The 25,226-nt window shown below is 40.8% G+C and overlaps 2 protein-coding genes across 5 annotated transcripts in view; both read right to left on the reverse strand.

Annotated features, from left to right (window-relative positions):
- Window positions 1-1,120: 1,120 nt before the first annotated feature.
- Window positions 1,121-7,861, reverse strand: yy1b (YY1 transcription factor b). Of its 2 annotated transcripts, none has more exons than XM_069716203.1 (5): window positions 7,021-7,861; window positions 5,392-5,554; window positions 4,031-4,091; window positions 3,432-3,590; window positions 1,121-2,229 (listed from the first exon to the last, which is right to left on the reverse strand). In XM_069716203.1, exons 1-5 carry the CDS (start codon window positions 7,622-7,624, stop codon window positions 2,047-2,049), a joined length of 1,170 nt encoding a protein of 389 aa, XP_069572304.1. In that variant the 5' UTR covers window positions 7,625-7,861; the 3' UTR covers window positions 1,121-2,046. The 2 variants fall into 2 exon arrangements, with proteins under 2 accessions (XP_069572304.1, XP_069572305.1); XM_069716204.1 differs by having other exon boundaries at window positions 5,392-5,542; window positions 7,021-7,858.
- Window positions 7,862-9,204: 1,343 nt separating this feature from the next.
- evlb (Enah/Vasp-like b) overlaps window positions 9,205-25,226 on the reverse strand; it is a 46,683-nt gene continuing 30,661 nt past the window's right edge. For 2 of the 3 annotated variants that reach the window (XM_069716201.1, XM_069716199.1), the window contains exons 2-13: window positions 23,319-23,487; window positions 22,020-22,197; window positions 16,211-16,277; window positions 13,413-13,480; window positions 13,009-13,256; window positions 12,743-12,840; window positions 12,513-12,552; window positions 12,116-12,167; window positions 11,765-11,822; window positions 11,607-11,667; window positions 11,332-11,389; window positions 9,205-10,281 (exon numbers count right to left, since the gene is read on the reverse strand). In XM_069716201.1, coding sequence (XP_069572302.1) covers window positions 10,244-10,281; window positions 11,332-11,389; window positions 11,607-11,667; window positions 11,765-11,822; window positions 12,116-12,167; window positions 12,513-12,552; window positions 12,743-12,840; window positions 13,009-13,256; window positions 13,413-13,480; window positions 16,211-16,277; window positions 22,020-22,197; window positions 23,319-23,487 — 1,135 coding nt within the window. In that variant the 3' untranslated portion in view covers window positions 9,205-10,243. The remainder of the gene's footprint in view (window positions 10,282-11,331; window positions 11,390-11,606; window positions 11,668-11,764; window positions 11,823-12,115; window positions 12,168-12,512; window positions 12,553-12,742; window positions 12,841-13,008; window positions 13,257-13,412; window positions 13,481-16,210; window positions 16,278-22,019; window positions 22,198-23,318; window positions 23,488-25,226) is intronic. The other variant, XM_069716200.1, reaches the window with a different exon arrangement.

Consider the following 25,226-nt stretch of genomic DNA (forward strand, 5'->3'; position numbering starts at 1 on the left):
GCTGTTCAGTGTTCAAATTAGAGAATTTATCAGCGTGGCAAATGTCACCAGCTTATGATGCTTGACCTGCTTCACAAGTCGGAACGAGTAGATGAAGGTCTGAGACTTTACAAGTAGCACGGTGCCCGAACTTCTGCACGTAACACAATTACCGTTTATCACTTGTCATGTAATAAAAGGTAACATTTAGAGCAAGGCTCTTTTTAATTTGCTCACTTCAGAAACAGGCTTCTTAAAGGGATCTGTCCTCATGATGTGTGTGTGAGAGTCACAACACTTGAGAGCACGCTGACAAAGTCCACTTAAAGTCTTAAAATCCAGTGCATTTAAAGTGTTGGAGAATGAGAGAAAAACATGGACGCAGTGAAAAGGATGTCCTGCATTAAAAATTATGTTACTTCCCTCAGCAAGTTTTAAATATGTTGATCTTCATGCTTAATTGGTCAAATGTTATCAAAGGCTTCCTACAAACATGAGGGAGCCTTTGATAACAATCACATTACACTGCAGTTAGTCGATTCATCGCTCTAATAAAACGGGTTCCCACATTTCTACCAATCGATTTTTAAAAACTTCCCCGTAACTTTTTCATAATATTTGACCCGTCTTACCGAGGCTATATTTTTGTTATTTGAAGAAGAACCCGCATACCCGGGCAGAACACCCGTGATCTTGTGGCAGGGTTCAGGTTCAGGACTAGTTGACGGACAGTAACACAACCAGTCCCTGCGTAGAGATTCGAGCGCAAGCAGACCCAGCGAGGTCTTCCGCTGCGGTCACGCAGCCTGTGAAGCTCAAGGTTCAAAAAAGGGATTTTTGCTGAATGTTAAACAGGCTGTGGACTTTTTATGAACATTTTAAACCTCAACCAAAAAGCAGCGCCTATTCATAACTTTTCCAAATCAATTCTGTTAATTCCAAACCATTTCCAGGCCTGGATTTTTTTTACTTTTTTTTTTTTTTAAACTTTTCCAGTCGTTTCATGATCGTGGGAACCCTGAATTTGACATGATTTAAATTTGACAACCACTGAAGTGCACCTAAAGGACTTTGTCTAAAATGATCTCACCAGTCACTCAGAGATTCACTTGGTAAGAACGTGTTGTGTAGTTCGACAGAGTTGGAATGACCCGTTTTATTGTGGGCAGTTGAGATACATGGGTGTAAATATCAACGAAAGGAAGTTAATGGTTGACGTCTGTACATTACATTCTAACAAAGAAAGTGATGGTCTTGCAGTCAATTCAATGTACACTTCAGATACTTCAACTGTGACAGGCTCTGAGTAACTATTACTCATTCATCTGTGGAAAGACAGCTCATAGAAAATATAAAGCAACTCATGACTAAAAGTTTAATTGGTTAACACTTTTAAATCACACCTCTATCTATGTCTACTTAATTTTAATACAGCCATACAATACAAGTATACAAGGTTATTGTTGTGGTTAGAGAAAAATACAACCAAGGAAGGTGTGGAAATGCAAACATACAGCTGTTTTTAAACTTCTCACACATGTGAACCAGGTCAAACAAGGCTGAGGCCTCTTTTTGTACGATCTCATAATGCAGGTGAGGGAAAGAAATTATCACAAGTTTACTAAACATAGCCTGAGTCAAGTGTACAATATGCACACTTGAGGGAAATAAAAGCAATGCGACAACATAAAAATACTAAAGACCGCTGCTTCTCTGATCACTCTGGTAAAAATAAGTCTCTGATGTTTGTCCACGAGTTCCATCTTCTGGCAGCTGAGTGCCACTGGAGAAACAAAGGGACTGTCGGCCGGGGGCTTTGGGGAATAGTCACCGCGTTCCTCATCCAATATGACAGCAGAAAAAAGGGGGCTCAGGAAAACCAGCTGGGTTTCAGTGTTTTAAGTCTTTTCATCTGTCAATTTTTTTTCTATATAAATCAATAAGTCTCAAGCTTTTCATTCCGCCTTCAAAAGAAGTTTCACGTGTGCCGCTCGAATTCTCTCGCTGCTGCTGTTGTTGTTGTTGTTGTTTTTTCGTCCGTGTGACTTGACGCAGGCGGATGGGTTCTCATTGGTTATTTTTGGCTTTGGCGTGTGTGAGAATGTGAGACTTGAGGTTGGTCGACTGAGCGAATTTCTTATTGCAGCCGTCAAAAGGGCAGACGTAGGGTCGGTCTCCAGTGTGGATCCGCACGTGTGTGCGCAGGTTGAAGTCCAGAGAAAACCTTTTCCCGCAGCCTTCGAAGGTACACTGGGAGGGAGGGAGGAGAGGAGCAGGGCGGTCAGTCTTCACCATGATCAATCACAGTGCGACACATCTGACGTCAAAGTATTAGCCCAAATATATATATTTTTTGATTGAAATATGTCATTAGTCAGTCCCTCCAGGAAAACCTGTTCTTGCGATTGCAATAATTAATGGAAAAACAACAAATACTCGCAATTTACACTACATTTCATTTAGCTGACGCTTTTATCCAAAGCGACTTACAGCATATCGGTGGTATTTCTGCAGGAGCTTGATAATTTGCCAAGTTCCCTCTTCTTCTACTGTTACTACTACTACTACTACTACTACACATTGAAAGCACTCATTAGCAGCTCTGCAGGCAAAAAGAGGTATTTAAGAAGTATCACGGCAAAGTATTTCCAAACAAAGCTTCATCAACAAAAATAGCTCCACTTCCATCGTCAGCGAGGCTCTTCAACCTTTCCTCTTATCGGTCCTTCCCTGCATCAGTTTAATCCGACAGTATGTGTGAAATTGCTAATTTTAGTTTTTACACCGTTCCAGTTGACAGATTGCATTTTGTTTTTGTGCACAGTAGGCGTTAAATTAACATTATTTTGTAAGTATTTAAAGCACTCTTTTCTACAGATGCAGCCTACCTATTCTGTATCAAAGACTATTTTATAAAGCTGTTACTTTTTTTTTTTGTGTGTAACTTTCAGTCCATGGTTCTTTAAAGGTAGTCGTAAAAAAAGAAGTATTTTTCCACGATTAGAAATTTTTGCCGATGCCTGCATTTATACAGAAAAAAAAAAACATAAGACTTCACAAATTGCACTGCAATTTTTGAGAAAAGAGAGAAAAATCTAGTATTTTTGATTGCAACATTAACACAACACAAAACAAAAAAATCCTGGAGGGACTGAATAGTTATACAGAATAATTCATTAAAACAGATCAAGTAAATTCAAATGAGAATCATGAAAACATTCCTAAAGTTGGAGATCCTACGAAGGCTCAAAATCTCCGCAGCCAGTTGGACTGGAGGCCTCTGATTTATCCAGCAAAGACAAAGTTTTACTGAAATTCGGTACTCGGTGTGTGAGAACTTCTGAGCCCCACGATGGAGAATCACCTTATTATCTCGTTCTCCTTCGCGTGAATTTGACTTCAAATAGTGTCGAGTCCGTGTGGTCGAGTGTGACGCGAGTCCAGAGTCTTACCTGGAAGGGTTTCTCCCCCGTGTGAACGAGTTGGTGGCGTTTGAGCTTGGAGCTCTCAACAAAGGCCTTGCCGCACTCGGCGCAGACGTGCACGCGGGGCCCGTGGGTGTGGAGATGCTTCCTCATGGCCGAGTTATCCCTGAACATCTTTGTGCAGCCCTGGGGACCGAAGAAAGCACAGCACAGACTTGACAAACAACACAGACATATAAATAATGTATGGTTCTTTGCTGCAAGGTTGTCAGTGCCACGGGGTTGTACGTGGGGGCTTTGTTTTCCGTGTATAGGAATGTAAAGTGTCAAGTGTTCGCAGCTTTTTCTCAGTACTGTGCCTCGCACTCGGAGAGCAGACCGCTCATGGAGCCAAGAAAACCATTTACATTAGCAAGGTCAGATAAGGCCTGATTTTTCTTGTACGGACATAAAAAAAAATCAATACGCTCAAGTCTTATCTTTGCTTTTAAATAACCTTTATGTGAGATTTTCAAGTACTCGCACAGCACCAATGTGTAAGACTATTAAACCTGTCAGGAGCCGTGAACTCAATTTTGCCAAAATGCCGACACGCTTCCTGTGCGGGACGCCATCATCAGACTCACTTTATGAGGGCAGGCTATCGTCCGGGGAGCATCGTCCTCTTTGACTTTCCTGGGCTTCATTCTGTTTTCAAAAAAAAAAAGGAGGGACACGATTTGTGGTTTCTCAGACATTCCTTTCATTCAAGTTCCTGTTTTATCTGCTTGAAATGTAGAATTCTTCGGTGAATCGAAAACATGTCTGTTAACCACCTCTACTTGACATTTCACCTCCAGATGGCACATGCAAACAGGAAAGGGAAATATGGCAAACAGATTGTGAGAAGATATTAAAAGCGGAAGTAGTAGGTATAATAATAGTAACCCTGTGACCTCGCCATAAAATAAGCCTGTCCTACATTCAGCTGATCTGCATTAAATAACACCCCCAGAGATGAATCATTCATCTGAAACAGTTTCAATGATAGCTCAAGTCTTTCTTTGCAAAGATGTAAAACAATTCCCTGGTTGATATCGATGTATAAGATTTACCTGGTTTGACAGAACACGCAGTTCAACTAGACATTTTCGTACATTTAAAAGAAAAAGATGAAATAACTATTAGATCAGAAAAACTAAGAAGAGACCGGAGGCTTCGCTGTGAGACGCGGCTGCAGCTACAGCCACCATCTGCCGTTTAGGGGACATTAGTCCATTGTACCGTCTACCGATTGTCAGCGTGTGAGACGTTTAGGGACCATCTGTAAACCAACTATAGAAAATAAGCTGTATTTTGAGGTGGATGGTGCAATCAAATCGTTGACAGGTCGATCGTAATAAAATAAAATTGTGAAGATTCATGCTTCGACAAAATAACTGGGCGGATACGACACAATGAAAATATCTGTAAGCCTGGAAGTTTTGCAGAACAGGACCCCCAAAACACGACAAGACTCTTCAGGGTCACATTTTATAATGAATTATTCATCATTTTACATCAATAAACAATCTAATAAAGGTCCACAGAAACCTTTCTTAGACCCTTTAATAACACAGATGGTTTCTTTTAAATATAATATTTCTTATTCTTCCAATTTATGGTGAAATTACTTGAAGTTTTATACTTTATCTAAATTTCAATTTAACTTTTTTTTTTTTTACCATATTCAATCATTCATTCTCATTATTTAGTAAAACCTTTTTTTCTAATTGTAATTATTTATTGAACACAGCGTTAAGACTATCCCACCATGAATTCACAACACATATTATTCGACCATACGACCAAACATAAAAACACATCGGCAAACCAAAGTTTCATATGCCCGCTTTTGACCTTTCAGATTTAAGCAACAGAATATCTGATTAGCAGCAGCAGTATTTTCTGGCATCATCATTATCATAACTATGTGGACAGGTAGAAACAACAAAACACACGCACTCACCTGGCAAACTCAGCCAGCTGTTTGGGGTCTGAGAGGTCGATCCCCGGGATGCCACCAGGGGGCAGCTTCTTCCCCGTCATGTACTCCGAGTAGTCTGGAGGGGAGTTCTCCCCGACGATCTGCTCCTCCACCACCGACTCATGGTCAATGTCTTTATTGTCATCTAGAAAAACATTACAGAGACTGAACCGATAACATATTGGTGTCACCCTTGGCTGCAAGCCTCGGGAGGCTGAGAACATCTGGCTCTCAGGTTATATTAGGAGTCACATCACTGTTGCAGAATTTGAGAAATCACATGAGGACAAAAGTAGTGTTTCCACATATTTAAAAGGGAAGTGATAATTTGCACAAATGCAAACCCTTTACTTGTAATCCGCACTCAAGTAAGTTTAAAAAAAAAAAAAAAAAAAAGGGAGAAAATTTATCAATTTGATTCAAAAATAACTGTCCATGTAAATCTGGTTGAATCACCTTTGATTGTCCATTAATGTTGTTTTAAAATGCAAAAATTCTGGTGTCTTCCAAAATTAAATAATCATTATTTGCAGGCATACATTAAATACTACGCTATACAAATAACCTGGATAACAACAACAACAACAACAAAAAGACAAACAAGCATATTATCAGTTAAGAACAAAAACAAAAAAAAACAAAAACTAATGCTTGTTCTATAATAGCAGAAATAACAAAATAAGAATTTAAACTTGCTGACAATTAATCTCATTTCATGAACGTGAAACTCATCGTGAAGACAGGAAAAAGGCGTGAATTCGTTTGATTGAGGCGTTCACGTGTTCAGTTCGTCTTTACCGCCTACCAACCAGCAGAGAGCACTAAAAATAGAGCCGGAGCTGCGCCGTCGCTCCGACACGAACCACTGACAAGATAAACCAGCTGTGAAACACAACCGACGGGCCTCACAACACACGGTCACCGTACGAGTCTGTCCAATAGTAACCGACGGATCGTCACACTAGGTCAATATTTAGTCCCCGCGCGCGCCGCGCAGTCTCACCGCGCGCGGGGAGTTCGCCGGATGGCAGGCGCGAGGGGCTGTCTGGCTAAAATAGCAACGGCAGCAGCGCGAGCTAACCGCGAAATTATTATTATTATTATTATATATTTTTTTAAGGGGGCTAATTAACGACCTCGCTCCAAATTTCACGCTTTTCTTTAAACTTTCGCACGCTTTACGGCGCGGTATTAAGCTGATATTGTTCAGCGAGTGCGCCACACTCCTGCGGCCTGCGAGTATCCCAAACCCGGCTGTGTGACTCCCCCTCTCTCCCCCTCCTCCTCCTCCCCCCCCCACACGCGCCGCCGCCATCTCTGCCTGGCCGCGACTATCGCCATTTTTTCGGGGCCGCCGCCATACTTACTAGTCTCGGGGAATATGGCGGCGCCCAGCAACACCTAAAACATGGCCTCCCTTCAAAACAAAAACATTTCGGCGTGCCGCAGCGGGGTTTTGAGTCGAAAACTTGACTTGTAGGTCGCTTTTCGTGGCGGTGCGACGGACAACTCCAGGAACTAGTCTGGTGCAGCAGGACAACGCCCTGGAAATGAGGCCTCATGCAACGGCTAACAACAGAGCAGAGACGAGGCTGTGCTCACGTTACTTACCCGATGCCCACATTGTAACAGAGAACTCTCCCTCCAGTGTCTTTATTTGCACTTGCTTCTGTTCCCATTTTCGTCCTCCGGCCTCCGAACCGCTTAAATAGCTCTTTTTGCCCGCTTTCTTGCCGCCGCCGCCGCCGCCTCCTCCGCCTCGCTTCACCCGACCCACTGAGCTCTTCCCGGCCACGGTCACTAAAGTCTGCTCGATGTACTCGTCCTCCGCTCCGGGAGCGGGCACCGGGATGAGGATCTGGTCCTCGAACCCGCCGCCGTCCGTGTGCAGGTCCGAGTCATCCCCGCCGACCACCTCCTCCCGGGTCTGGACCAGGATCACCTCCTGGTGGTGGTGGTGGTGGTGGTGGTGGATCGAGTTGGGGTCGTCCGTGACCAGCGGCTGGAGCGCGATCATGGGCTGCCCGTCGTCGTCGTCGTCGTCTTCGTCGTCGTCTTCATCGTCTTCGTCGTCGTCGTCGTCATCCCCGCCGACCACCGTGGTCTCGATGGTCTCCACCGGTATCGTCTCCACCTCTATCTCGTGGAGCTCCACGATCTCGGCCGGCATCTCCGAGCCGTCTGTCTCGATGTACAGCGTATCTCCGGATGCCATATTGAAATCCGCCAGCTTGCCTGTTTCATTCACGCCGTGTTGTGCGCTCCTTTTTGGACCTCACAAACAACACGCACACACCCCCTGCTCTGCTCCTGCCTCTTGCCGCTTCCCCCCTTCTTCGATAACAACTCTCTCCACTCCGTCCCACGGCAGTTCTCGTCGCCACTATGCTCCGTCATATCGAAACATCGCGAGACTTCAGTGAACCCAATGAGAACAGTACTGCTGGGGGTTCCAGGGAGGTTCCCAAAACTTTGCGGACGTGACGCTTAAGCATGTTTGTCCCAAAAGCACCAGTGGAGGAATGTAACAGTAGATTTACTCAAGTACTCTACTGAAGTACAAATTTGAGGTATTTGTACTTTACTTGAGTATTTCTATTTGATATACAACTTAGGCTGCTTTTAAGATTACAGTTTTTCATTCATCACTATTTTGCACATTACTGTGACCTGTAATATTAATCCAAAACATCATAGCCTATAAGTGTAAAACACTGTCAGGGAGCATTTAGTGCAGAGTGTTGTTTAGACTACATTTAATTTTGATACTTCAAGTATCATAGTGACCTTTGATAAATTGCTTATTGACCTTGATCGATTGATATTGGTTTTGGTGTGTCGTCTACTTTATTGCGCGTTCAGCACAACTGGAAACCTGCTTTTCTTTTTTCTTATACAAAAAATAATTTTAATTTGTGAGGATTTTCACTTGGAAAACTTTGAGCTCAAAGCATGCAGTGGAGATAAATTAATACTGCCCCCATGCTGCATCACAGCATCTACATAATCATGATCAAAACGGACTATGTATGTAGTTATGCAGGCCGAAGACGTATACAGGAGGTAAATTAAAGAAAAAAAACCTACTGCTGCTCTGCTCTCTGAGAATTTGAGCTTCTGATGGTAAAACACCTGCTGTGAGATCACAGTGTGCCCATATGAGCTGCATAGAAAGCAGTGGTGCAGCATTTTTTGTTTTGTTTTTTGCATCGGCTGCCATTTATGCACTCTGAAGTTATATCAATAATTGTGAGCAGCACCCCTATGAGTTGCTCTTTTTTTTTTTGTTACAGCCAAAAAAGGTCTGGGGCTTTATACAGGTCATGATACAATCTATTAGGAGTTCATGTATATCAATATTGAAACCTGCAGAGTTTTATTCAACCTAAACATAATATAGACATGGAAAGTTGTAGAAACAATTACACAACTGCATTTTTCAAATTTAGTTTTTGTATGAAAAAATGAAAACTCATTTCAATCTTTAAATAAAATCTTCTTTTATAAACATATTTGCTGCTGAAAGCGGCTGCTGTTGGTGTTAGAACCAAATCACAACAAATTTCACATCTGCGGTCTTTTTTGCAACATTTTTAAAACACAGGAAGGCTGAACAGACAGAGCTCAGATGTTTCACACGTCTCTGTGCTGCACCAGCTGTAATTTATGGCATCTATTTAATAACAAAAAAAAAGAAGAAAAGAAATATTTTTGGACAGACAAAAGCACCAGACAGGCATCAAAAATAATTCCAAACGATCACAAAAGTAAAGAGACGACCTCATTTATCCAAGACATTGTTCACAGTTTTATTTGAATTCATTTTAAATGTAGTGTGTTTCTTTTTGTTGTTGTCGTCAAACCAGGAAGCACTCTGTCATAAAAGGAGAGAATAAAATGAACAATACTTCACCATATCCTTGCAGCCAATAAACATTTTATTAACAACATGATCACAAATACTCTGGTGTATTATTTATAATTTTTTTTTTTAGTTTATAAGGTTGTAATATCCAAAGAAGTTTATTCCACCCTTGGTTTCAGGTCGAAGCCTATGTTTCTCTGCCGTGGTTCCACATGTTACTGTATTGGTGAAAAGGATAAAAAACTTTTAAAAAATGTTTCAGGTCACATGTTGAGAAAAAAAAATGTATGTGCTTGCAAATGTATCTCAAACAAAATCAAATGAAAGCAACCAATATAAAATGCAAAAAGCTGTCATAAAATGATGTCCAATAATATTATCGACATTATCATTACTATCATACTCTCATTATCATTTCCTCATTATTACCATTGCACCAACTACTCTACCACTATTCATATTAACATTACATTGACAATCATAAGAATGATAGTAATAATAATGAAAATGATAGTAATAATAATAATAAAAAGTTTTAAACAAACTTGTGAAAAAGCAAAATAAATAAAATCATAAGAATTTTATCCATTTTCCTTTGGGCTAAGAACAGAGGGGAGAACTGGGCTTACAAACAGACAAAAATGTTACAAAATCAGAGTAATCAGTGTGAGAGGGTGCCCCGTTCACGTCTCTCCCTCGAAACAAACAAATCAAATGTTACACAGACATGTCTGAGGTGTCACAGCAACGTTGCCGCGTTGCTTCAACGCCACGGCTGAACAGGATGAATAGATGTCACAGTTTGGGCCTCCGTTCCTGACTTCTCCTCCTCTTCCTCCTCCTCTTCCTCCTTTTCCTCCTCCTCCTCCTCCTCTTCCACCTCCTCCTCCTCCTCCTCAGGGCCGCAGCAGCTGCTGCAGAGGGCAATGGTTCAAAAGGTGGTTCATGTGTGGGAGAAGCTCTGAGAGATTATGTCGTGCTAATTCGACTGAGTTCATGTCTAATGGCTGTAAGGAGAGAGAAATGTGTGAAAGAAAGTTAGGTTAATTATACATGTTAGATTGATGACATCATCTCACAACCTATTACCCTAAATTCATTAAACAGGTTACAGAAAATATAAAGAGCGTTCCAGGAACAAAAAGACACAAGGACAACATGAAGCATTCATTTAAAAAAAATATAATGCAAATGTATACATTATGAGCTATTTTAGCATATTTTACTATCTGTAAACAATGTAATTACTACAAGTATTCACTGTAATCGCTCAAAATATGTCACATTTATCGCTCAGGTAAATTGACAGTTGTAATTAATTTAATTATCAGGTTTATTTTGTAATTACCATCATTTTTTGTCACAAAATTATATAAATATTTGTTTAATATATGTCATCATAGTCGCTGTAATAATCATTTATTTGATTTTAGTATTATTTTACAACATAGTACTATTTTTCTTATATTGTTGTATAAAGAGATGTGTTGCAGTCTAATTTAATATTCATTCAAATATTGTAATTATTTATATGTGTCTAGTACATGTGTTACTGTGGCTACAATGTGATATTTGCAGGTAATTAGGATTGAAGATGACATCATCATTAAAAAGGTGGTTTTTATCAGACTTGAACTATCAATTTGACGTTTGAAGTTATTCATGATTTTGTACAAAAGGTGACACAACTGCTTCCCTGGGTGGACAGTGGGATGAATATGTTATGATGTTTGTGGAGCACATAATAATATTGAGATAAAGTGGAATAATTGCTCAACAATATTTACATTGTTCTTACTTGTATGATTTAACACATCATCTGTTTTTCTGAAAATGCTGATTTCTCTTTCAGGCTGATGTATTAAATGCTCATGTTTAATGTTCTGGGGATCTAGTGCAACCTAGTGGTCACAACTGTACATAACTACCAAACTCCCACAATCCCACTGGATAGATTTCCCAATTAGATATTCATTATCATAAATTAGGGGAGAGACAGCTCCCTGAATGTTGATTGATAAACTCTCTTCGGTGTTTCCAGAGAAAATTAAACGTACCATCGATGATTTCATCCTTCACTTTGTGCAATTCACGGAACACCTCGTCCAGGATTTCCTTTTGAAGCACAAAGAAATAAATAACACAAGTGTTCATAATACAACACATATTATTATTTATATTAGAAATGTCTGTTCACAGGTTCAGAGCAGGAAACAGCTATTTTATCATCCACATGCCAAAATCAAAAAGCATACAGTCTACATTTCACCTGGTGCTAATTTCAAGTTGTGCCTTTGTGCTTGTATGAAGTTAACTCGGTGGGTTTTCGTACCTGTTTCATTCTATCGAGGTCTAAAGAGTCTGTTTCGCTCCCACTCCCCGCAGGTCGTACCCTGCATGACAAAAAGAAAAATCATTCTCTATCACACTGCCTGCTATTGTTCTGCTTCATAGACACATTCAGTGAGCTGTGGAGCTGCCAGCTCTCACCTCGAAACCATTGACCTGTCTGCAGAGTTAGCTCGGTCCCACGGCTTCTTCGCACCATCTAGATGACAGAGGAACAGCACGAGATGAAATAACCAGCAGGTATATAATTACATTTACAGAGTTGATGTCCAGATGGACAAAAGTGCAGAGACTGAGACACAAAATGCTTCTGTATAGAACATGCATTCTTATTTACATCACAGTTAGTAGTGGTTTTGACTTGGAAAAACAAGGAAAGATATGGCTAAATAAGGCTGACTTCTCTGAGACTAAGAGACCCACGCATTAAATAATATATAAATAAACATTTTGTGTGTTTGTAACATGTTGTAGTTGCTTTAGTTTCCTCACCTGTGGCGTTTTGTCCACCCCGGGTGCTGGGTGATGGACAATTTGGGTCGTCCTATGGAAACAAAAAGGAATCAATAAGCATCACTAATACTACTACAATCATTAGTATCATCATCCTCATTATGCACACTGCAGTTTGAAGTCAAATATTTTCCATTTACTTGTCTCCCTTTCATTAAACAGGCTTCTTTAATCTGACTACTTTGTGCTTTCTCATCAATTCACTAATCATTGTGACTTCAACAAAGTTCCTCTCTGTTTCCTTCATCAAGCAAATGGTAACAATGATCATTATCATGCTCATGTAATCACTGTCAACTTATCCTGATCCCCAAATAAATCATCACTATAAATTATCACCTTAAATCAAAGTGGCTTTTGTTTTCCATTCACTTACATTTTGGCTGTCCTCAGGCTTCTCTGAGGCTGCTTTCCTTCTGGGGGAAAGAAGAAGCCTCAAATTAGAACAATAATTTTATCTCAATCCACAAAAATGCATATCAATATTTAAAAAAATGTGATGATTATACACATCCTGATTAAAGACTTAAGTGACCATCTGTGTCTAATGTGGCTGCAGGATGTCGATGTAAAATGACTGTGTTGGTTTCAGGTCGTTGCTCTGACCTTCGTGCCAGCAGAGCGTTCATCTCCTCCATCAGTCCTCCACTCCCCCCACTTGTTCGGTTGGCTTCATTTTTGGCGCTTGAAGAGCTGTCCTCAGGCTGAGGAGAGGAGAGTCCAGAGCTACTTGTTATTTTCTGATTCATACAAACAGTAAACATCAGCATGTACGTCAGTCAGGATCGGAGGAGATAATCCACTTATATCCTGCGAGACTTAGAGACATTTCATCAAAACATCAAAGCCATGAGCACAAATTGGTGCCTCACTCTTTGGACACGACGCAGTTTGGCTCCGGCGATCATGGCGGCGAGACCCGTTGCTGCAGGGGGTTCGTCGGTGTGGCTCCCTCCGCCAATGGGCAGCGGAGGAGGGAGAGGAGGTTGGGGTGCTCCCGCTGAGGGCGGCGGCGGGCCCGGCGGTGGTGGAGGGGGAGGAGGGCCACCCATGATCACCGGTGGAGGTATGACTGGTGGGGCCACGGAGAGCACAGCAGGGTGGCCTTGGAAAGGAGAACCTGGAGGGCAAGTGAAAGAAAGTCTTACACAATATGACCCTAAAATTATACTTGTAGGAGTATTTTTTTTTTAATCAGATGTACTTGGATGACAATACAAACTACTTTTAGTGCCTGAGAGAAACATTTTACTACATATACTTTTCATGTGAGTACCTGAGTTGGAGGTCCGTCGCTCCCGCTCCATGTGTGCCTGCATCTGCTGCTGCTGCTCCATCATTTGCCTGCAGGGACAGGAAGGAAGCACATGTGGTCATTTAGTATCGCAGTGTCATTCTAAATTTGTTGGCTCACTACAACAGGGATCGCCAGAAAAAAGTTAAAGATACTTTATATATCAAGAGGCCCAATTCGTGATGAGTGATTTCAAACGTAGCAACTGTTTGATCCATTATGGCCCAAATATAATGAAGTCAAGCGCTCCATAATTTATGTTTTACCTTGTTTCTTTCAGTTTTTTCCCTGATGGAGGAGGAAAAACAACAAAATAACTTCTTATTCTTGTTAGTTCTTATGTAAAGGCATTTTCAAGCAGCACTGGTATTTGTGATGTGATGTTAGGAGACAGTTTTCTATACTTAACTATCAAACAGAAACAGACACACATTACTATCCATTCAGTGTTGTACTTGTGTCCACCTGATGAACACTACTCTAATTCAGCACCAAGAAATTGTGTAACATCTTCATTTTAGAGTAGCAAGTCGCTACTACACTTGCTGCTGTTCAGTATCAGCTCTCGTATTAATGACAGCACTGGCCGATGGGATCTCTTTTATTTTTATCAGTTGCTCTCACCAGCTTTGATTTAAGGAGCTTGAAGGCTCGAAGACATTGTAACTTTCTAAATAGGACTTAAAGTCTTGATGCACTGTTTCCTTTTTAGTCTTACAGCACAATGTAAATGTCTTTCTCTTCATCTGTCCAGACCCACATCACTCTCCTCTTCCTCTCCTCCGTGCCCCGATCGAACCCTCCTCTTCTTTCCTCTCACATGTCTGTCTTTGATGTGAGAAGCATATGTATGTCACGACTCAGGAGAGGGAGAGAGAAAGGAGACAGCTCACAGAGAGGAAGTGGAATTTTCCAGCTGTGTTGGACAGGAGAAATGCTGAGACAGCAATTTCCCCTGATGTGACAGCAGCGCGCGCCGCGGGAGCAGAGCTGCTGAGCAATACTGCCTCGCTACCACCGGAGAGAGCTCAGTCAAATTAATTTGCAAACACACGGACATACACACGCACAAACCAGAAAAACCCACACACATAAGCACACAATCTCCCCGCACAATCACAGACGTAATCCTTTGTGCCAGAGGAACAGTTTAGTCATGGGATCAGACAGAGCCATAACGCCCATCATATTTGCTCTCTTAAGCCCTGGCATTCGGCATTTGGATGAACCAATAGGCAGAGCTGAAACAGGTTTAAAAACAGCAACAAAGACCCAGCTGTGCCCAAGTCTGTCTCTAAAGGTGGAGAGAAGAATAGCAGCCACAGTGGAAGAAATGCAGGCCACATTGTAAACCCTAGAAACTACCTCCAGCATTACTTTGTATACTACTTATCTATTATTTTGGATGATTTTGATTGACTCCTCTAGGTTCTCCTTGAGCTGGCGCAGAAATTCTTCAACCTGCCTCGATTTGATTCAGAAAAAAGGGACTTCTTGAGTTTTAGCTGCTCTTAAAGCTCACCATCTTTATCTGACAGGAGGGAGTCCTGTGAGGGAGGCAGACAATACCAGAAGGAAGGAGAGGGATAAAAAACAACAGGAATATAAGTCACTAAGGGCAGCAGTGTGCTTATCTCCGTTGCTCGAGCGCATACTCTCTCTCTGTGTGACAGGTTGTCAGACACATAGGACTGCATTTTACTAACCTAATCCTCGCCACTGTTCCCATTTGGACAGAGGTCACTTATAGTTCAGCCACTGGTCTAGAAATAATTCAGTAAAATGTCCCACAAGCCTTCATGCATGCACTAAAATACATGAAGTCTCACAGGTAAACATTTCAGAAGCGAGAAGTAAAGGTCACATAACCGGTGGGAAGCTCTAAATATCGACTCTTTTACTTTTTTCAACAGTTCAGTCTTTGGAGTGTCACTCCGACTGTATCGATGTGCTTTTCTCACATTGCTTGACATCAGTGCTCGTCACTTAGTGAAAGGTCCTGAAAAGCTCCTTGTTGTGGCTGATTCCATATGAAAACAATACTGCTATTGTTAGAGAAAATGTTTTGGTAATTTCACATAAAGAGGATTCTGTATTTGTGTTTTTTTTTCCTGTGCTCTTCTCAGGCTCGGCTCATTTTAGAAAAAATGTGATGTCATACTTTTGTTAAATCAGACTTTATTTGCACCAGAATGTGATGATAGTTGTGAAGTTGTTTGTCACTGTCATTAGTCTGTATGAGGACTATATTAGCTCTGCGTATTTTAGCACCTTTCAGCTCATTGTTTTGGTTTCACTGTCACTGCTCACATCTCATCTCATTGAGTGACAATTCTTTGTGACCACCTCTTTCACATACATGTTTTTTTTTTTTTTTGTAAAGCACTTTAAATTGCATTGTTGCTAGAATGTGAAAATTTGCTTGCCTTTCTTCTCAGCAGCAGGCAGCCATTTTCAGAAAAATGCTCTTAAAACTTTAGTCGACACTACCTGCCTCGCATCAACCAGCAGCCAGACTAAGTTAGCGACAAGCCTGTTTAACATTTAACTGCCTAAAAGAGAATTGTTCGCCTCAGAAGTAGGTGGAGAATAAAAACTGTGCTAAAAGGAGAGTGAATAGTGGTGACTTTACAGTCTTTACGTCTGGATGTGTAAATAGCAACTGTTTTCTGCCAATAAGTGTCCAAAAGTCTACTAACAAGGTGTCACTTTACAGAGAAGTCCTTTAGATTTGAAGTCTTAGATATTCATTTGTATGTTCTCAGTCAACACATTTTTACCTCGCTCTCTGAGCTTCTATCTCATCTGAAGTCGGTCCATTCTGGACTTGGCGCTGGAGAGCTGGACCTGCACATGCAAATGAAAGCAGAGAAAGAGACACAGATAAAGCAAAGTTGACCTTAATAATCCATTAGCAGCTCTGTAATGTTAATTAAAATTAGTAGCAGTCAAGACAATTAACTGCCAAATGACAGGGAATTAAACAGCAGTTGATCATCATGTCTTTTTTTTTGTAATAAGCGATGTTCAGTGAAAAGCATATTAACCCCTCTCTCTATGCAAATGAGCATAAATTGATTCATTCACTTCTACTGAAGGCAAGAAGAACATAATCCATGGTTGCTTGGCCCTGCTGTCACACTGCTCCTTCGGTTTATGCTCCAAACACGCCGTCTGATTATTAATGCTGAGTGAGACGATATCTGGGAACAATATACCCATCTCAGTCTTCTGGGAAGCTGCGAATTATCTTTTCAAATTCACACAAAAAGTCAAAATGAGCACAAACACCCACTAGCACATAAACAAATGTCAGCCGGAGACCCGTGAGTATTATTTTGCGACGGAATGCAACTTGTGTGTTATGAAAAGTAAAAAAAACAGAGTAGATGAGTCTGGAGAGTGTTTGAGCTGCTCTCCCACTGCAGCTTCTCTAATGTCTGTTGTTAGAGGTGTTAAAGGTCACAGACAGGAGAGACATTTTGACCATTATTTTTTGAAAATTCTCTAAAGAGCAAAGATTGAGCAAAGCTGTGTTAAAATAACTGTGGTCAGTTTATTAATATACAAAAATCAGAAGAGAGGAGGATCACAATCAAAGACTTGCGAGTCTGTTATCTCCCCTCTGTCTTATGATGAGTTACAAGGCACTTGCAATGTAATCCCTTTAACGCCATAAGTGAGCTCTGCAGATGGAGAGGCTGATAAGGAATGTAATTAATTTAAGACAAGATAAGACGAGTACAAGAGGACGTCAACTCTGGGATTACAATCTAGATTGAAGTGAATCATCAGCTTGCAATGAAACTTTTCTTATGACTGACCTCCTCCGGGACAATATTAAACTTTATTGTTCCTCGCGGGAACAACTTCAGAAGAAAGATGGAGAATTTACGCTCACATTCGTGTTTTGGCACCGTTCTCTTATGGGAGTTAAGAAAGAGGATGCAGTCGTTTTAAAATCTTGCAGCGTTTTGCAGTTTTATCTTGTTGATTTACGATTGCCGTCCTCTTCAACTTTAATTGAAAGTTGTAAAAAGAAGCAGAGACTGTTCTTCATTTAGATTAACTTCCGAAGACCATGTCCCCTTCTGCCTAATGAAAGGTGTCCCTAACGTAACAGTGTTAGAGCTCCACACAGTCAGGCCGTTTTCAGGGTGAACACTTAGTGACGATACGCTTCACTGCTCTCGTCTCTCATGGAAGTGACTCTGGCGGGCCCACGGTGGCTAATAGCTGCCATTGATCAAGTAACAGAAACCCCAAAATAACACAGGATGACAAAAGACCTGACTCATGCCTACTATCAGATACCTCATCCTACACACGTGCACAATGATTGACCTGCAAACAAATATCAGCTTTGTTTCTGTCATTATTTGTATAGGCTACAAATTCTGCCTTTTTTTTTTTTTTTTTTTTACACATAAGAATTTTCAATGAAGAAATGAGGCTACATAAAGTTTTTACGTCAACTCATGTCCACTCGGTATCTCGGTATCTCGGTCATGTCTGCCATCAGGTTAAAACATCATCTTGTTTTGTCTGTCTGCCACACTGGTCATGTCTTACTGCGTCCCTAAATGCAGAAAATTGTATTAATTGGCAAGTCTACTCAGTTACTATTCCAAAAAGACACATTATGTGCCAAACACATTGGTGTGACCGGCAGATGGGAACATGTTGGGCAGAGGTTGATCATGTAATTTGTAAAATGTAAAAAAAAAAAAATGTGGAAAATGGACAACGCAGGGTCTTAGATATCTTTAAACAGTACCCCTGAAAATAGCAGTTACATAAATTATTAAAGTACATGGACACAACAAACTGCAGGATTCACACAGGTGTTGTTTTAAGATGTGATTCTCACAGGTCCAACTCTTAACACTGTTTCTGTTACACTGTTACGCTCCGTCCCTAACTAAATATCCCGTTCACATTATAACAGTATGACAGGAATTTTTCTTTTTTTTCTTTTTTAACTCAACTAGTTATTATTAGTTATTTATTTGAAATTAAATTCATTGGATGCTGTTGGCTTTTGAGAAGCGTTTAAAGTTGTGTGACTGAATAGTGGAGTAATCTGGCCTTATAGATGAATTGTAACTTTAGGATGAGTTGTTTGGATCATAAGTAAAACAGGAACTTTACAAAGGGTGTTTTTTACTTCTACATTTAAATTCTTCGACTTCAGGCGCAACGCTGCAGAGCTTTCACTGGTGTGACACACCATTAGAAGATACAGCTGAGTTCATTTAAATTATTTGGAAAATGATTCTTGAGTGACTTTGTCCTTCAATTAATTGTAAATACAATCATATAATCATTAGCGCTAACATACAATGCACACGCACTACACACACGGCTAGCCACACGCAAAAACTTCAGATCATAATTGTCATGCAGAAGTTCACACACACAGTTTTTCTACCTACATGACATACTGAAGAAGAGGAACCGGCTGTAGCAGACACAGAGGCACTGACAGACCCACTCCCTCCTGACCATCTCTTCCCTACAGCTATATTCTTCCTCCTCCTCCTCTTCACCTCCATCACCTCCCTCTCTGTCTCTCTGTCTTTCTCTTACCTCACCTGCCGTCCCGCTCCACCCACCATCCCCTCAGCCACAGTGTCATCTGTCATCTTCATGTAACCCACACCAGCAGCAGCGCAGCGAGCATCTCGGGTTAATGTTTCAAAAGGCTGGGTTTGTCCGTGGGCCGCACAGACCAACGCCGTTTAGGGCACAAAGTTTACAGCGAGCTGATCCACATGGGTTAGGGTTAGATGGAGACTTGTGCGTGAGGAGTGTTCAGTGGGCTGTCGTATTAAAAATGTCTCAGTGGCACCGGATGCGTTGTGTTTGTAGTGTGTTTGCAGCCACACTTTCAACTCAAGGAAACAAAAAATATGGCTTGAGTTTAAGATTACTCTTATTTACAGTTCATCTATAGATTATAGAATTGGGTCAACTACTGTTTCCACAGACAGGAATGATCTTTTAATCTACATTTCCATGACAACCAGGCGACTCCATCCATTGAGAATGATTGTGTAATTTGTTGGAAAGCTGCAGAATAATAATAGTAACGGACCTCGTTGTCAGATTGCATGAGCTACTGTTTCCAATGTCAGAAATCACTCTGAATCTTTTTTTTTTATTAATGTTTCTTCACCATTAAACAACATAAACAAATAATTTAATCTATGTATTTAAAAAAAAAAACCCTAAAAAAAACCACTATATACTGTATTCACAAAATATTGGACTTAAAATGTCTTACTTTGACTAACAACAGCAGAAACCTCAGATTACTTACTTATTTTTTGTACTCCATTAATTGCTTAAGCAACCGTTAAACCCGATATTAGCTAATTTTGTCTTTATCTGTTGATTATTAGACATTAATTGGATCATCACTTCATCACTGGAGCAGAATGTGACATGGACATCACCCCTGATCTTAAGACAGGCTGACATTTTCAAATGGCCCTCATCACACTTCCAGCTGACTGGTTGCATCTTTCTGACTCAGGCAGTATGATCACACTGCTATTTAGTCCTTTTTTTTTTTTCACCTCCTGAATTATACATCTATGACAAACTATAATATTTAACTCTCCAGTCCAACATGGCGACAATAGTGATGACAAAAGGTCAAGTTTTGACCTCCTTACCACTAGAGGGTGTCAGCAAACCTGCTTAGACAGCAAGGAGAATCACATACTATCCTGATTTTAGCTTCACAAAGTGTGTGTCTTATGTAATCGGCTGGAGATATGTTGGAGATATGCCTTTGGCATGTGGAGGAGAAAAAAATAGTGACTTTAACATACATGAACTCATTCCCTCTTCTCAATTCACACACACGTGCAGAAACATCAAAGTTTCATGTGTTTTCTGCGGTGTGTGTTTGTGCTCCTGGCGCAGCTGGAGTCACTGTTGTGCTGCAGTGAGCCGGTGGTTCTGAGGTGCAGGGCTATCCGGCTACCCGTCTATCTGTCTGTCTGTCAGATGTGTGCGTCCTTCTCTGGCATACTTTGTGCACTCGTGTTTGGCTGCTGTCACTCGAGCCTCTTTGTTCCCCGTTCGACATTATCACGTAGATGAAAAGATCTGCTCTCTAGCACGGGACCCAGGGGAGGTCTTCTCAATGACTCATTCTAATTAAGAGGCTGGAGGGGACTACAGGGGGAGACACACTGCTGCTGCTGAAATAATGAATGGCAAGCTGTGATCCTCACTCCGTCTCATGCTATCGCTCTCCAGTTTATATTTGTCTGTCTCTCTTTGTGGCGCACACACACACACACACACACACACACACACACACACACACACACACACACACACACACACACACACACACACACACACACACACACACACACACACACACACACACACACACACACACACCTCTGGAGAATCAGATTGCCTGCTTCGCACGTATATTCACCGCAGAAAGTCTTTAAATAAACATTCTTCAGTGCAGACATTTTGATTTATAGCAGGAAAAACAGAGACTAATAACATTAACAACGTCTCTGTTCCCCTGTGGTACACTGGAAGCCATGCAAGTGAGCACGATAAAATACAGCTGTTATTAGTTCATTATGCCTGTTTTTCTGTGTCAGAGTTTCCTTTTATAATAAACAATGAAGATTCTTGAAAGGCTTTCTGCTACACTGTAGGTCAGCATCTGTAGACAGTTTTTTTTTTTTTTTGCTCAGGATGTTGTGTCATGACTTAAGTGTGCAGTGGTGGAGAGTTGGTGTCCAAATAAAGCTGATCTCAAGACTAGACTAGGTGACAAAAAATGAAGGGAGAAAAAAGAGCGATGACATACAACAAAGATTTCCTCTCCAGTCTACTCTGAGCGTCTCAGACCACCAAAAAGCCCCGCAGCCACAGTTTCATTCAAATCACAAGATCATGTTTGATTTTGATAAAGACTTATGCTTTGAATAATAAATTACTGATTTTATCTTTAATCAGTGGAGTCAGTCACATAAGGCTCACCATCTGGTGGAGATGCAGGAAATCTGAATCCTGACCACCAGCATGACGATAGTGAGATGCAAACTTTCTGCAGTGTTACATAAATAAATACATAAGCTGTCATGTCAACAGTGAGCTTTAAAGAGTGCAGCTCTCTGCTATAAAAAAAAAAAAATGAGAGAAGACTCACTTTCTATGAGATGATAAAATAAATCTTACAATTTGTTTTCACACAAACTTAAACCAGACACCACACATACAGTAAAAGAGGCAGGTGGAGAACAGCTAGCTTAATGAAAGAAAAGATGTGTGACGGAGCGACGGCAGTCTGTCCATCAGTGGCTTCCTCCTGCACTCTGATAATGATATGCACCGTATTAACATTTGGATACATCAACAATATAAACATGTGATTACCATCTCTGCAGGAATATGGAAATCATCAAGATGACGAGCATTGTTGTTGCCGACATGAAGTCTTTTTCAAGCCGAATAAACTGTGACTCTCTTAAAATAGTCCATAACAGGCATTAGTCCATGTGTGCTTATTTGTCTTGAAGATGTGTGCACTGAGGGAAAACACACCTCCATCCTGAGCACTGAGGACGTTGAGGGCGAAGAGCATGGCGTTGGAGAAGGTGGTGGCCTCCTCCTTGCTGGCAAAGTTGAGGCCATAGACCTGCCTGGCGTCCCTCCACTGGTGAAAGGTCGGGGTAGCTTGGTTGTACTTGAGGCCCTTCACTATTGAGTAGTTGATAACCACCTGTGAGAGACCAGGAAGAGGAGAGCACAGGAGAGACAGAGCTGTGAAGAAAAACCTGCAAACCACATTTTTAATCTGAAAGATGATATTCATCTTCAGACGGCAGCGTGAGGATGTAAATACAACTCACTATGCTCATAACGCTGTGTTGTGTTACTGGCAGAAAAAAAACACCTTTAAATGCCAGAAATGTATTGCTCTGAGATTTGGAATGAAATGTTAGGAGTCCCACTGTAAAGATAAAACAGTCAAATTTTTTTGTACCAGAGTTTATGGGCAGTGTAGCTGGTAATCGCCTTTAAATTTGTCACCTGTAACAGGTTTTATGTGGCTCGCTGGTCATGATTTCTTTTCACATTTATTTACTGACATCAGCTTTAAAGGCTGGAATGTTTTTGTCGATCATAGCAGAGCAAATTCACATCAGTCTTTTCACTTAAAAAAAAAGAAGTATATTTAACTTGTATTTTTGCCTGACACCTTTATGTGTGTACTTCTTAGTATAATACAAAATACTTCTGTCCAGTATTAGGATAAGCTGTGCCTCCAAATACTTCAGCAGTCACATTTTTTCCATACTTTAGCAGTCTTTGTGATGCATGCATTGCTCGGGCAGGAATCCAGTCATTTTAGTTATTATCGGATCTAATCCCGATATTTACATCTGCGTGTTCTGTGTTTTATCAATGCACACATACACAATGTAAGAGAGCTGAGTACTAATGAGCTGCTGCCTTTCGAGAGACTGACAGACGGGGAAGCAGATTTCATTCAAGTCACAGCAGAGGAGGATGAGCTCTGCTAAAGACTTTAAATGATTACACTATAGGTCTCGAGCACACACGCAAACGCACACACAGACACAAACAGACTTTGACCGGTTTCTTTCATTCTTCACCACTATTATATCCTATTAAACTTTTCTTCAGTGACAGTTTTGTCTTGTGAGTTACAGCAACAGAAAACTCTGAACCACAATCTAAAATAGTCCTGAATGTTGTGTATGTTGCAATCCTCTCCCAGCTCAGTGAAATCTCTCTCTCCTGTGAATAAATGGCTGAAATGAACTCCCTCTCTACACTTGTCTCACAGCGACATGTCGTCATCTTTCTGTCCATTACCTGCTGGTCCTGCAGTTTGACGCCGACCACTCTGAAGGTGTTGTTGGCAGTGTTGTGGTAGATGTTGATGCGACTGAATCCCTGCTGTCCAGGCTTGATGGGCACCCACTTCTTACTGGTGTCATCGTAGACCATGACGGAGGCCCGCGCCTGGCAGATACTCTGTTCACTGGGAGTGACATGGAGACACAGAGAAGAGAGGAAGTGTTAATTATGTGCAGAATGCATCAGTTCAACGGTTCATTCACGAAACAATGGATTTAAGTTAAAAATCCAGCAGTGGATATACTGATGCTTCTTCATCTATCAATTTCTCACAGCTTCATTCATCAAGATAAAGCTGTTGCGATGAACCATCTTGTTTTTGAGTGGGTCCTAACATAAAATATGATAACCTATATAGCTGCAATAACAATTATATTCATTGTCAATTAATTTGTGGATTCATTTTACAATTAATCTACAAACTGTTTGGTCTTTAAAATGTCATAAAATTGCGAAAAATGACACACCAGTGTTTTCCAAAGCTGAAGGTGCAGCCTAATACGTCTCGTTTTGTCCCGAACAACATTTTACAACCAAAATATATGCAGTTTCTTATCATGGAGGGCTAAAGAAACCAGAAATGATTTACATTCAAGAGGAATAAGTAACTTTTTTGTTGTTGTCATAAATTACTCAGACACAATAAAAATAAATATCGACATAATTGGCAATTCATTTTCTGTTAATTAATTAATCAATTAATCTACTGGTCATTGCAGCTCTAATAATTTATACGATTTTTAAATGTTCATTCCACAGGTTACTGACCTGATGGCATCCTCATTTTTCCATTAACCTTCCTTTTCTATCTCAAAGTCAATTTCCCAGAATTACTTCCAGGATCCTTGAACTCATATACAGTTAGTTGTATGTTATACTTCAGAGAAGAAAGCAATGGTGATAGTCGAGTGACCGCGACATCTTCTAAACCCTCTTAATATTCCTGCCTCTTTTGTTAAAATAATACGTTTCCTGGTGAGGGACCGAGCACAGACCTGATGATGACACGATTACAGCTCCATTGACATATGCCACAATGTGTCCACATAAAATATTTAGGTGAGGTTCAGATTCAATCAAGGAAAACACTACACACAACTACATTAAATCAGATCCTCCCAACTTGGGAAAGAAGACAATATTTCTGCGACGCAAAACTGTTCTATAGCAAGACTGTGTAACTTAAGATAACTTTAGTTCAATACACTACAACTACAGTTCAGCAAAACCTACATAATGACGCTTCCAAAACTCATTTCCAGTGTACTGCACAATTTGACCTCTTTTGGCCAACATAATGATTTAATTAAATTAAAAATCCTTTGGTTATAGTTCTAGTGCCAAAAACCAAGAAACCACTGGTAGGACGTAAGAAGCCACTAGTTGCATTGAAAGGGGTCAAAATATTGTTTGAGCATGAAAAAGAAAGCGCACTATTCAACACATACCGTATATCCAAAAGCATTTCTGAAAGGACCTCCAAAGATAAAAAAATTCCTTCAACTGTAAAATCATGTGCAGTGCACCAGTCTGAGGACACGAGTGAGATGATTATAGTGAACAAGACAGCAAGTCGGTCTTCTAATCCTGTACTACACTAATAGTCTAATCCAAATGTAATCAAGCGTTTGTCCAGCATCTGTTGATCTTCCTAATGAAGCGCAAGTGTGTGTGTGTGTGTGTGTGTGTGTGTGTGTGTGTGTGTGTGTGTGTGTGTGTGTGTGTGTGTGTGTGTGTGTGTGTGTGTGTGTGTGTGTGTGTGTGTGTGTTACAGTAAAGAAAAGAGGGAGAGCAGGACCCTCAGTGGGCTCTGATAAATGCAGTCAGATGGGAGAGCAAGCAGACCCAACACTGGAGGCCACA

This window comes from Brachyistius frenatus, unplaced genomic scaffold, assembly GCF_029030835.1.
Source record: "Brachyistius frenatus isolate BFR_SWC_R1_liver_20210118 unplaced genomic scaffold, ASM2903083v1 Contig_153, whole genome shotgun sequence".
NCBI lineage: Eukaryota > Metazoa > Chordata > Actinopteri > Embiotocidae > Brachyistius > Brachyistius frenatus.